This window comes from Panicum virgatum, chromosome 5N (assembly GCF_016808335.1).
Source record: "Panicum virgatum strain AP13 chromosome 5N, P.virgatum_v5, whole genome shotgun sequence".
Lineage (NCBI taxonomy): Eukaryota > Viridiplantae > Streptophyta > Magnoliopsida > Poales > Poaceae > Panicum > Panicum virgatum.
In genome coordinates this window covers 13,310,528-13,324,306 of record NC_053149.1, presented here as the reverse complement: position 1 = coordinate 13,324,306, position 13,779 = coordinate 13,310,528, and the positions used below count along the sequence as shown (strand labels likewise).

The following is a 13,779-nucleotide window of genomic DNA, read 5'->3' as shown; positions in this document are numbered from 1 at the left end:
TGTTACATGTCTGGTTTTATTTTGCAATCCTCTGGAAGGCCTATTCCTCCAACCACTGCCACCAAATCTGGAAGGGTGTCGAGACCATCGGCCAAGAGGAAGACTATAGAACAATCAACAAAGAAGAAGGGTACTGAACCGGCAACTAAAAAAAAGTATTCTGGAGCAGCAACAAAGAAGAAGGCTGGATAGTAAGGTCCGAAATGGAGGCTGGCCAATATTTTGTGGATGATAGTTGTCTTTTGTGTAGTTATATACACCTGCAAGCATCTTTTGCGGATGATACTTGTCTTTTGTAAATGGCAATGTTGCCTTTTTGTGTCATATTTAGGGAAAGCAACCACCTGAAACTACAACGTGATGGCATATCAGATAGTTTATCCTGTAAGATGAAACTACTACTACATTATGCAATGCAACGCATTGTATAACTGATCCTTCTCATAGTATTATCACTTCATTTCAAATGATCAGATAGATAAAACTTGCATTCATTCAAACAAAGATATGAACGGACGAAGTCTATGGAGGGCTGCATTGCAAAATAAATCAGGCGTCCAACAGCTCGCATGACCCAACCTCCACGCTGGACAATCCACGTAGACAAAAGAAGCCTCCGTGTAGACATTTGGACCTCCACAGCAACGATTAAATAAATTGTGAACCTAAATGATCGATTTAAAAGTTGATGGACCTAGATGGGACTTCGGGAAAAGTTTATGGGCCTACAGTGAAATTTACTCTTAAACAAGCAGACGCCACCGAAGAATCTAGAACAGAGCACCCAGGCCACGCAGACCACAAGCAGAAGAAAAGAGGAAGAAATATTCCTCCCGTCGAAAGCCAAGCCGGCGACGGAAAGAGCGACAAGGCAGCAGGAGAGTAGGACGCGCCGACCGATCTGCTGCGTAGAGGAGGGGATCGCCGGAGAGGAGAGCAGAGATGTTCCTGGTGGACTGGTTCTACGGGGTGCTGGCGTCGCTGGGGCTGTGGCAGAAGGAAGCCAAGATCCTCTTCCTCGGCCTCGACAACGCCGGCAAGACCACCCTCCTCCACATGCTCAAGGACGAGGTCCCTCTCTCCCTCCGATCCACGGCTCTTTCCCCTTGCGAATTTCGGTCCTCTTGTTGTGATTTTTCCCTTGACGCGGATTCCTTATCTGGTTTGGTTGGATTGATCGCAGCGGCTCGTACAGCACCAGCCGACGCAGTACCCCACGTCGGAGGAGCTGAGCATCGGCAAGATCAAGTTCAAGGCCTTCGACCTCGGCGGCCACCAGATCGCTCGCCGCGTCTGGAAGGACTACTACGCCAAGGTTGATCTCCTTCCTCCTGCAGCTCGTTTCGTTTCTATTATTATTACTGTTAGAGCGCTTCCCTGTACAGTTTTTGTGAGGTTTGGCGTTGGAATCTGGGTTGAGATGGAGATGGTAGGGTTTTAGTTGCAAGTAGTATCTCGGGTTAAACTAGAAACGTCCGAATTTTGTTAGATTGCTTCCATATGTTTTTGTTTGATTTGGCGAAAATTTTGGTTGAGACAAAGACGATAGGGTTTTAGATATTAGTATATGTAGTATTTGGGGTTAATTAAACTTTAAACATACTACATCTGAATAGCTGAATAGGCAAGGTGCTGTAGGAATAGGAAATTTGTAGAACGTAACAGCATTCTCAGAGCTATGATTTTTGTGTAGATAGATTGTCATCTCATGCAACCATGGACAACACACCCTCTGAGAGATTCTGGCCACCTGTTATGCTGTTATTTGAGCTCCTACATCCAGATTAGCTGCCCGTTTGCAATGGTCCACTGCAATTTTAGTGGGGATGCCTATTGTTTCCATTGAGTCTTCATCATCAAACATTCAGAGTGAGGTTTATAGGATGTAACTCTGTATCCAACAAGCGTACACAATCTACATGTGCAAGTGGAACTAGTTGGTATTTCCTAGCATGGATGTTACCTAACCTTAGTAGAAGTATTGAACAAACTTTTTGCGACGCATACCTAGTCTTTTTTAATTCTTTTGCAATTCTTTATTTCAACAGAACACAGCTTCAAACAAAAATATGGGAAAATTGTCTGTGTACCACTGTGCACAGAAAGCTTTCCAAATGTACAGTTCATGCTTTCCACTTGACTGTTCTTGGATGAGACTTGCTGAGAACACCTGAGTCTACTATTCGTTTTCTTTTCATTCAAAAAAAAAGTGTGACCTGAAGTGGTGGGAACAAGACAGGTTTCCTTTGTCTTCTATGTTCTTTATTTCAGCAAAGTACAGCCTGAAATAAGAATGTGGAAATTTTCCCTGAATCACTGTTTGAAGAGCTTTCCTAATGTGCAACTCATGCTTCTCACTTGACCAAATTACCACTAGTAAGGCTATGAGATGCCTACTTACAACTATTGAGCAATTTTGCTCCTCCATCTCTCATGCATCAGACCTCTGGTCAGTGCCTTGCTGGAGTTGTGGCTTAGTCTGAGCATGCAGAATATGGAGAGGTGAAGCTGCCCATTAGTGGTGAACGGGTTTTTGTGGTAATTTGGCGATGTGGGAAGTCTGAGTGCTATAAGTGCAAAGCTCTCCAGACACACTGGTTTTTTGTATTTTTTTTTGCTAAAAGAAACATTAGGCTTTTAAGAGCAGCGCTAGTAGTTTTTATTTTGGATTGGAAAATCATTGATGTGGAATTCAGTTCAAGAGCTCCATTGCTGCATTCGATCATTAAGGAAAATATTAAAAAAAAACTGTGAGCTGCTTGTTTGTTGGGCAGATGGAGGCATGGAGCTTCACATGCCTGACACCCATGACCCATGCCCTGTCCTCCTGTGCGTGGAATATTTTAACCAGCTAGTAGCTCATGGGTGGACTCGTCTTAGAGCAAGACTAATAGCGGCGCCGACGGCTGGCTGGGAGGCACAGGGTGATGGTGGCGGGCCCCGCCAGCTCAGCCAATGGCAGCGGACGGAGGGCCTCTCCGCCGGCTTGAGCGGGCGCGGAGCGAGACGCCCGCCTCCGTCTCTCTCCTCGTCCACGCAAGCTCCCAGCCGACTTCCAGCTGATTAGTATACTTGCTCTTAGGAGTTTGGTCATCTATAGATCGATTTCTATATGTACACTGGAGCTGCTTTAACTGAAATCCACTTTATGCCTTGTACTGTTGCTGGATGAGTCTCTGAAAGGTCTTGAACTCTTGATTTCATTTGTGGCTTTTCATAAAACCCCCATCTGACCTAGAATGTAGGGAACAAGATAAGCAAACTGAGCGGTCGTTGGTTGTGCCCACCAGCCAGGGTTCGAACCCTGGTATTTGCACCCAAAATAACCCCCCTCGCTGTGCTCGCTGGCTTGGGCTGTTGCGTCGCTGGCCCAGGTTGCGGTGCGCTGCGCCAGCCTGTGTGTTACGGTGGTCGCCGGCCCAAGTTCAGTTTGTCCCTTGTGGGCATGGGACAGGGTTCAGGGGGGTTTCTCGACCGGGGTCATACGGTCCCTTCTTAATGCAATGCCGTGGGGGCGGTTCTTCCCTCACCGGTCGAGTTTCTTATATTTCTTTATTTCAGCAAGCACAATCTGAAATAAAAATATGGAAAAGTTGTCCATGTATCACTGTGTTTGGAGAGCTTTCCAATTGTATGACTCAGGCTCCCCCCTGACCAAATTACCACTAATAAGACTATGAAGTTTTCCTGTTTAGAACTATTGTGAAGTTCTGCTCCTGCATCCTTTGGTTTTTGTGATAGTTGATAAACAGGTTAATGTCACAGTTTTTGTGGTAATTTGGCAATGTGGGAAGTCTGAGTGCTATGAGTGCAAAGCTCTTCAGAGACACTGGTTCTGGGTCAATCTTTTGTAAAAGAAACTAAAAGACTTTTAACCATATCCTCCACTGCAGCCTGATATAAAAATACTTAGAGCATTTCGAATGTACTATCCATGCTTATTACTATTGGACGATTTTGGTCCTCCATCCAATGTTTACAAATCGCCTAGTCGAACCTAGTCGCCATGGGACCGACTAGGTGACTAATCGCGATTAGTCGTCGACCAGACCGATTAGTCGAGACTAGTCGATCCTAGTCGTCCATATAATCGTCCTGCATATCAGGACCTATACGACTATATATATACACGTATATATACTATATTGTCTGTACAATAAATCAAGCGTATGGCTACATTAGTGTTTAGCTGCTGACTTACTTGTGAGGGATGGGGGAGGAGGGAAGGTGGGAAAGGCACACACCGTCGGAGGAGGAGCTCATCACGAAGACCGGCCGGTAGCCGGCGCAGAGACGCCGACGGGAGGAGGATGTGCGATGGCGAGAGAGGGGCGAGAAGGAGGATGCACGAGAAACAGGGGATGTGCGTGGTGTAGGGCAGAAAAGAGCGCGCGCGCAGGGTGTAGGGCAGAGGCGGAAAAGCGCGCGCGTAGGGGTGGTAATGGGCCATGGCCCTAATGGCCTCTTCACAGCCCAATAAAGCCCTTAACATTTTTAGTTCAAAAATACATATGTTTAGAGCCCGGCCCTTTTAGGGCCCGATCCTTAGATTTTCTAGTTCAAAATGTTGGGCCCTTTACCACCCCTACGCGCGCGCGAGAGAGGGGCGGGAAGGAGAGCGCGCGCGAGAGAGAAGGGCGGGAAGGAGAGCGGCGCGCGCGGGAAGGATGACGTCGCAGCGGCGCAGCTGCGCGGACGAAAAGGAATTGCGGCGCAGCGGAGGCGGTGGGAAGCAAAGACGTCGCCTGGCTGCCTGCCTACTGTCCCAACCCTAAAAGCCCATACTACAGCCCATACTACCAGCCCATGCTACCAGCCCATGTCCCAGGAAATCAGCCCACAAATCAGCCAGCCCTGGAACCAAGTCGTCTATGTCCAAGTCGGACGATTAATCGCGATTAGTCTTCGACTAATCGGACGACCAGAGTTTTGATCGAACAAATCGCGTCAGTTGCCCTTATCGGATGCCAGGGACCGATAAGGTCGACTAATCGCGATTAGTCGGACGACTTGTAAACATTGCCTCCATCTACGCTGGGGTCTGGGGAGCATATGAACTCTGATGAGCACCTTGCTCTTTCTGGCGCCCTTACTAGGCTTTCTCTACTGCTGCATCTTCTTATCTGTCAAGCCTGTCAACCTTGGGAGGAACAGACTCCACAGTGCGAGTGATGGCAGTGCCCTTGGATTGAGACTCAGCAGCCCATGTGAATGGTGCCGGTGCAGTTGTGTTGGAGACAATGATAAGGATCGACTCGCGGAAAGGATTTGTGGTGGTGGATAGGATGATAAAACTAGAATCACTCGGAGATTACTCAACAAGATCAACTAGCACCGGAGATTACTCGATGGATTTCTCAACTAGGATAGCTCGGAGATTACTCAACGAGGATCAACTAGCACCGTAGGTTACTCTACAGGTTTCTCAAAGAAGAGCCACTCAATTCTCGTATCATATCAATTCATCCCACTCAAATGATGGATTACATGGTTTATTTATACTAGGAACATCCCTCCCTAGTTGGGTGTGAACATAAGCATAAATAAAACCAAGTGGAACATCATCTTGGTGGAGAAATTGAAGAGTCTTCTTTCATTCTCGCGCAGCCACCAACAGCCTGTGCAGTCTCCACTATAATAGCCATAACTCCTAGCTCGGAAGTCCAAAAGATGCACCGTTTGTTGCGTTGGAAACCAGAGTCATATATCTTTCTAATGATATAGCATATGAATGCTAAAACCATAAATATTAATGCCAGCAAGCCACGAAATATAGGATTAATTCTGCATGCTTCACTTGGCCTTATCACAGACTGGCAGAGAAAGGTAGGTAGAGCTCCTCTATTGGTAAACAGGTTATGGTCACATTTTTTGACATGTTGGAAAACTGGAGAGGTTTAGAAGACTCCTGGATTTGGCGCTTTGTAGTGTTCTTGGATTAGACTTGCTTAAGTACCTGAAGTCACTTGTGGATTTTGCAACATAACCCCAGCTGGCCTAAAACGGTGGGGAACAACAAAAATCATGTAGTTTCATCTTGATATAATCAAGAATGGTGTACATTATGTTGTTTACCCATTGTGTTTTGCTATTTTGCTACAAGAGAACTAGGGAAGTGAATAACAAGGAGGGAATATGTAAATTCGTCTACAACAGCTGGAAATGATTCAAAACTTGAATTTGTGTACTCATCTTCATGTAAACTGCATAAAAACTGCCCCAATGTCATTACTACTCCCATCCATCTTGCCCCCCAAAACCCAAAAGATCTTATTTGCATGACTAAATCTTGTCTAACACAAGTTGCTTGAGGTTTCAGTTTATCTTTTCAGAACACCGTGTTTGAGCCATGTTGAATTGATTGATTCAGTTTTTGATTCAATGTTTGGTCAGGGAAAAAATGCGACTGTTTAGCGCTAGGTATTTAATACCAGGGCCCAAGTTCAGCTATTACTTTATTCCCCTGGCTGAACAATATCCCAGGCTTTAACGTGTAACTGTAAACTTAATAAGTTCTATACTTCACAGTTTATTGTTTTAGCATATGCTTTTGTCTAGCTCTTTCTAATTTTTTTCTGTCTTATAGGTGGATGCTGTCGTGTACTTGGTGGATGCTGTTGACAAGGAACGGTTTGCCGAGTCAAAGAAAGAGCTTGATGCTCTTCTTGCAGATGACTCGCTTGCGAACGTTCCTTTCCTCATACTGGGCAATAAGATTGACATCCCGTACGCAGCTTCAGAGGAGGAGCTGCGCTACTACCTTGGGCTGAGCAACTTCACAACCGGAAAGGGCAATGTGAACTTGTCTGACTCCAATGTTCGCCCCCTGGAGATCTTCATGTGCAGTGTGGTGCGCAAGATGGGCTACGGCGAAGGCTTCAAATGGATGTCTCAGTACATCAAGTGAAGCGCCGCACACCTCTGTCCATAGCACTGGCGTAGGTGCTCTCGCAGGTGGTCGGAGTCAGGTCTGGTCGTCACACTATGGAGAAATCCTCAGCTGTATGAAAAAGTTTATGGTAGCTAGTGGTAGGCAAATCCTGTAAGTTTGTGTTAATCCTAGATATGTGATGGGGTCGATTTTCTTTTCTGATTGCTTGTGAGTGACGGTCACAGTAAAAAAAAAAAAGCGGTTTCTGGAACCGCTGCCAGGCAGCGAGAAGTATTCCAGCTTATGTAATCACGTTACTTCAACCAGTGAAATATCTGGTAGCAGCTTTGGTGAACTTTCGTCCCTAACGATGCTTTTGTGGTTCCTGAAAGCATGGTTGTATGAAGTGGTCTCTCAACTGAGGACAAATCGTGCATTTCTTAGGCTTGGAGTGATGACACCAGCTCACCAAGAATGCTTGATGAAAGGTTGCGTTGGTAAAATTTGCAGCTTGTACCGCAACGAAGCGGCACGCCAATTCTGAACATCATTGTCAATTCGAAAAAGGAGAGAGCACTTTTTGCACAGGAACGTGAAATGATGAAAATGGCTGGAAAGGTGGATAAATATATCACGAATGACATGGCATTGGATTTTCAGGCTGGAGTTCCTATCCGGACAATTCCATCTGTCGAGAGCCCGGGCGAGAGCGATACTTGCGGCCAGTGAACGGGCCGTGCAACCCCTCGGCTGCTTCCTCCCGGACGCACGCACCCGTCCCAGGTGCGATGCCAAACGAAGCGACCTTTCCTTCCTTTCCCTCTGACCCAACGCCAAGACAAGAACGCCAGACCAGAGGGTTTTCGTACCGACGCTTCGCTCGACGGCCTCGTTCCGGCGAACCATCACGTGGTGGCGGTCGAGTACTCGGTCACGTGACACGGTGACAGCACCTGGTTCCGTTTCCGGCTTGTACGCGACCTCCGGCCGTCGGGCGGATGAGTCGGAACGGAACGGAACGGAACGGAACGGAACGGGGCGCGAGGTTCCGTGCAGGCTTCTTCGTTCGTTCGTTCGTTCGCTGCGGCCGGGCGGGTTCCTTCTGTAGCCGGCTCACCTCCGATCCGGCGTCGCCTAGCGCGGCGGTCGCTCTCCGCCGGCCGCGATAGGCCCCGGAGGGGGCCGAGACGGCGAGCGCCACGCAAACCAAACCGCCGCGTCGGATGGGGATCGGCCCGGCACGTCCGCGCGCCGTCGTATCCGACCCGAGGACCCGGCCGGCCCCGCCCCCGCGCCGGCGACCCCGCACAGCCGGGTCGGCAGGCACGACCGCGGGCGCGGACTCCTGCCTTGGCAGCTCTCGCGCGCTCGGCGCGCCCCGCGTGCGCGTGGGCTTTGCCGCTTGCCAGCGGTGCGCGCGGCGGGCACGGCCGGATCGAGTGCCTCGATCCGGACCGACGGCGAACCGAGCCTGTGCTAGCTGTGGGTGTGCGCGTGCGCCTAGGGTTGAAAATGGGACGGGAAAATCCCGTCCCGACCGGCTCCGTTTACCGTTTAAACCGACCGTATACCGTTTCTGCGAAAAAAATGGGAAAATAGGAAAACAAAACAGGAAAACGGGCGGGAACGGGAACGGTTGGGGTGTTTTCCCGACCGTTTTCACGGTTCCCGTTTTCAGCCGGGAAAATTCCCGCGGGAATTCCCGTATTTGTCGTAGTCGGCTGTGTTACCTGTGTTGGAAACGTGAATTGTTGTTTGCATGTGTTCCAACGTGAATTGTGAATTCGTGATTCACTTTACCTGTGTTTCTTAGTTATACGAGTCTTGTTTCCATGTTATTTATGCATAGTTGTAATTATTTTATCGAGTTAAATGTCTGAAGTGGTTGTATGTATTTTCCCGTTTTGAGTTATCGATTCCCGATCGTAATCGGCATGCTCCCGACCGATTGATTCCGTTCCCGATATCCCGTAATACCGATTTCGTTTTCCCGTCCGATTTTCCCGTTCCCGTTTCCGTTCCCGACCAAAAAATACAGTTGCGGGAACGGTTGAGGGGTTTTCCCGACCGTTCCCGACCGTATTCATCCCTACCTGCGCCGATAGCAACGGCAACCCTTTCCTTTTGCGTCGGCGTGTTCGCTCGCTCTCGGTACACGTGCGCTGCTTCTCTTCGGTGCTCTACGGCAGCTACTACGTACGTGAACGCAACGGAGCCGTGTGTGGTCTATATTTGCTGCTCGGCCCGAGATCTCCCCCCCCCCCCCCCCCCCCCCCTTCTTTGTTGTTGCTGCCTGCTGGTGCTGGGGTCGTGAGAACGGAAACGCAGAGAAAATTTCTGAAAGAATGAAAGAAAGTTTCTATTTCCATTTCACATGCGTCCTGGGGACGCGTTTCTGTTACAAAAGAATCGTGTGAATGATGAATCTATCGACGGTCCAATGGACGGACGGACGGACGGATCGAACCCCCTATCACCTGAGCCTAGCGACGACCAGGAGCGCGCCGTGGGCGAGCAGCTCCGCGGGGAGCAGCACCACCGCCAGCAGGTGCGCGCGCCGCGCCGCCTCGGCCACGGCGTCCACGAACCCGCCGCCGCCGCGGCGCCCCGCGCCCGACGGCAGCACGCCGTGCACGCTGAAGGGCCACCACAGGAGGAGGCGCCAGCGGTCGCGCTCGGCCTCCCGCGCGCGCCGGGCCTCCTTGCGCACCACGCCGCGCACGGACCGGAGGTACGAGTTCACGTCGTGGTCGCGGTACACGGAGCCCCGGGGCCCGTAGGCGGCGCCGTCCTTGAGGATCTCCAGCGGGTGCGGGGAGTTGAAGAAGGCCGACAGCGCGGACCGGAGCTCCGCCAGGGAGGCGTCGCCGGGCGCCGACGAGGACTTGCCGCCGCCACCGCCGCCCAGGCGGTAGATACCGCTGTCCGGTGGGAGCAGGTGGTGGTGCGGGGACAGCCGCTCGTCCGGCTGCAGGATCAGCACCTCACCCATTGGCGCGTACAGAAGTTTCTGCAGTTGGCCAGTTGGAATTGGATCAACAACATTTCTGAAGACGAATCGTAGTTCACAACACAAATGCTACAGAAATGTGACATGATCAGAACACAAGCAAACTAGAGCACGAACATGTATGTACCTGGTTTGTGAGGCACGGGTGGCTGCGGAAGTTCCCGTTGGCGAGCTTGAGGATGTTGGCGACGTGGTCAGGGTAGTGGCACGAGAACACGCGGGGCACGATGTCCCGGTGCATGGTGATGGACTGCACGTGGCTCCGTGGCAGCCCGAGCCGGCGGAGCAGGAGGTCGCCGCCGCACATGATGCACGGGGCACCGAACGTGATCACCGGCAGCAGTGCCGAAGCGGGGGCCTCGCCCCGCATCAGCAGCATCAGGTTCACGAGCAGGGCCAGGCTCCCGCCGAGGGAGTGGCCGGTGAACCGCAGCCTGGCAGATTTGCCGCAGGCTTCCAGGTGGGATTTCACGTATGGTAGCATCTGTTGATATATCCCCTTTGCAGCCTCGTATATGCCCCTGTGAACTAGCACGTCGAGTTCCTGCAGGATCGCATAAAAATGTTCATGATCTTGCTTCATTCAATCTGGTTGCTCGTGCTTCCAACATTTGTGCAGCATTGGTTTCATCCTAGGTGAGAGCTACATGAAACTGAATTTTAGCCACAGCTAGCAACATACCTCAAATTTGACAGGCTCAAATAAAAGGTTGGCCTGCCAAGAAGCAATTGATTCTGAGCCCTGCAGATTACACAAACAAGAAACCGCAGTGGCACAAGATAAGCTACAACATTAAGAAGTATTAAAAACAGGAAACTATCGAACCATCATGAGAATTTGGGCATGAGCATTACCTGAACCACGAAGTACCTTGTGCTGTTTTGATCATCATCACAAACGAACCACTCGCAGGGGCAAGATCTCGAAGAATTCAGATCATCTGCGACAGCTTGCCTTGTCTCTTCCTTTGCCGCAACCATGGAAGTTACTGAATTCGTTGTGGCCACGAATGAGGCTTCGTCCATACTTAACCCTTCACCATTCTCACCGTTCATAAATGCCATGATGGCCATCGGATCTTCCTTGACATCATTCCTAGAACCAAATGGCATAATGCCCATGGCCCGGGAATGCAAGTAAGATGCAGCAGATGACACAACATGGTACGCACCGAAGGGGTTTATCCCCAGGCCAATGCGATCCTCTTTGCTTGTGGATGCAGCATTGCCGACAGCTTCAGATACTTCATCTTGAGATTCATCCTTTGTGTTGTTATGCTCCTGCTTCTGTTCAGGGATAGTTCTGGCCTTGTCTTGCACTGACGAAGTCACAAACCGCAAATTGTACCTCCGGAGACATTTTGGCTGAGATGGGCGGCACGTAAGCAAACAATTCGCAAGTTAAACAGCGAAAAGGCAACTTTATAGAAATAGGTAGGATATTTGCAACGCCAATTCAATTACATTAGATCAATGAGGTAATGCTGCAACCAGCAACTAGTAAGACAAAAACCACATCACAACCAAATAGGAGATCTGAAGGGTCACATATATGCATGATCATCTGTTCTTCTTTAGATCAAATTTAATTATCTACTATCCATAAGCCAGAAAAGCAGTTCATGACAAGTAACCAATCGGTAACAAGACAAATGGTATTTCAGAGATGGATCAATCCAAGAGTAACTTATGGAAAATAATACTCGCAGAAAAGTAATCAACGAACTTCAAAACAGGCTAAATTTAGCTTTGAACATTCCTAGAAAAATACCACCATCTGGAACCAGCATTGACGCTGAAAATTCACAGCATGAACTAGATCACGACACCTGCCTGGCATGATTAAAGCCTTAAAGGCTCATGAGCCAAATTTACCCAAAGTAATCAGGAACAGACCAAATTCGCCATAGACGAACTGCGATTTGGCGCGTGAAATTACAGCAGAAGCGTTCCTCTAAAAGAAATTACAGCAGAAGCTGGCGACGAAGATGTTACCTGAATCCTGGGGATCATGTAGGCGATGTTGCAGAGGTAGGACATCATGGAGTACTCCTTGGCCTCGCCGAGCGACGTCTTCCGCAGGAGCCGCGAGAAGGACGCGCGGTCGAACACCTCGCCCTCGTCGTACCCGACGGCGCAGCCTTCGTCCTCGCCCCCGGCGCCGCAGGAAGCGCACTCCTCGACGCCACCGCCAGCGGCCTCCGCCTCCTCCCCCTCCGGTTCTCGTCCGCCGCCGCCGCCGCCGCCGCCGCCGGTAGCCTCCGCGTCCGCCGCGTCCGCCCACCGCGGCTGCACCCGCAGCATCTGCAGCACCCAGTTCGAATTCCCCTGCCCGCGCCCGCCCGCCTCCGCCTCCCGCTCCTCCTCGGGCGGAGGACTACTCCTCGGCTCCGCGCCGCGGACAGCGCCGCCCGCCGCGGCCGGTTTCTCTCCCCCGGCCCCGCCCCCGCCGCGCGGCCACAGGCGGAGCAGCGGCGCGCGCGGCGGGTGCTGCTGCTGCTGCTGCCGCCGCCGCTGCTGCGCCGGCATCGTCGGCGGCGGCACCGAGGCCGGCGCCACCGGAGGCTGCGGCGGCGGCGGCGCGGCGGCGCGCACGAACCTCAGCGCGTCCATGGCCTTCGTCGCCCCACACCCCCTGGGCGCGCGCGCCTCCGAGACGTGGCCTCCTCCTCGCCTTCCCCCGTGCGCACGAGCACTCGGGCGCGGTTAAGCCTCCGCTGATTAATAATAGCGCGGTTAAGTTTAGGATTCCCCGACGGCTGCCGGGACTCGAGGCGGCTTGGCTGACGCCGTGGTCTGTGGCCTGTGGGGATCGCTCGCCGGCTGGGTGGACAGGTGGTTAACCCTTCTTCTTCTCCTACCTCAGCTCACCTGAGTAGATCCTGATGACCGACAGCGGCTGCCCAGCTGCGGTGATTGTGAGACCTGGCTGCCGGGGATGGGAGGGAAGAGAAGGGGGGAGGCGCATTGGAGGAGAGCTCCTCCTATATACGTGGAGACACATGGAGAAGAGGGGAGGTGGGTTGAGGTAGGCGATGACTGCGGATCGTTTGTGAGCGGAGGAAAAATCTGCTGGTTGCTTGCTCGTGGGGATCCTTTGACACGGATGTTTCCCGTTTTCTTGTGGTGCTTTTTGGGTGCGGATTCCAGCTGAGATGGTGTCCCACACCGTCAGCTATGTGTTCTTGAGACACAATCCTACGTTTAGCAGCAGTGGTACCTAACCAAGGGTCAGATTCTAATTGGATCTTGAAATGTGACTTGCTAGAGTGTGGGTATATCCAAAATTTTGACGTTCGTTTGGTTGAATACCAAAAATCGGCATATCAAAATTTATTCCCAAATCGGCGATGTTTAGCTCGTCCACATCTTAGTTGTTGGTGCTGATCCTCCCTATGGTATTTGTATTTTGACATCAAACCAATTGATGGTCAAAATTTTAGCTATTACTCCTTCCGTCCTAATTATTATTTATTTTAATTTTTCTAGATATATTAATTTTACTATATGTCTAGACATACATGATATATATCTAGATGCATGAAAAAATTATGCATTTAAAAAATAAAAAAATAATAATTTAAAATAGAGACTGAGTACATTTTAGCATCCAACCAATTGCTATTCTTGCCATGCTTTGGCAAATAAATTTTCCATATCCGTATTTTGGCATGGCCACAATTTAGTAGGATAAATAAATTTTGGAGCCCAAACCAATCAAACACATAGCATTGTGGGAGATAAAACGGAAAAATGATCACAAAGCGACCATGGAGTATTCATCTGGATTCAACATTGTTGCAAGAAAAATAAAAAGAAAAAGTAAAAAAACAAAGAGAGAAGACGGTGAGAGTCTCGTGGTTTTCCCCGTGGAGTTTTGTTTGTTATGTAACAAGAC

At 50.3% G+C, this 13,779-nt stretch overlaps 2 protein-coding genes across 2 annotated transcripts; one reads left to right on the top strand and one right to left on the bottom strand.

Moving 5' to 3' along the window:
• Window positions 1-765: 765 nt before the first annotated feature.
• LOC120676534 (GTP-binding protein SAR1A-like) lies at window positions 766-7,262 on the top strand. Its single transcript, XM_039957862.1, has 3 exons — window positions 766-1,071; window positions 1,184-1,315; window positions 6,587-7,262. Exons 1-3 carry the CDS (start codon window positions 943-945, stop codon window positions 6,905-6,907), a joined length of 582 nt encoding a protein of 193 aa, XP_039813796.1. The 5' UTR covers window positions 766-942; the 3' UTR covers window positions 6,908-7,262.
• A 1,943-nt stretch (window positions 7,263-9,205) lies between these two features.
• LOC120676467 (phospholipase A1 PLIP3, chloroplastic-like) lies at window positions 9,206-12,904 on the bottom strand. Its single transcript, XM_039957762.1, has 5 exons — window positions 11,877-12,904; window positions 10,737-11,246; window positions 10,564-10,623; window positions 10,009-10,425; window positions 9,206-9,881 (listed from the first exon to the last, which is right to left on the bottom strand). Exons 1-5 carry the CDS (start codon window positions 12,492-12,494, stop codon window positions 9,345-9,347), a joined length of 2,142 nt encoding a protein of 713 aa, XP_039813696.1. The 5' UTR covers window positions 12,495-12,904; the 3' UTR covers window positions 9,206-9,344.
• Between the last annotated feature and the right edge of the window lie 875 nt (window positions 12,905-13,779).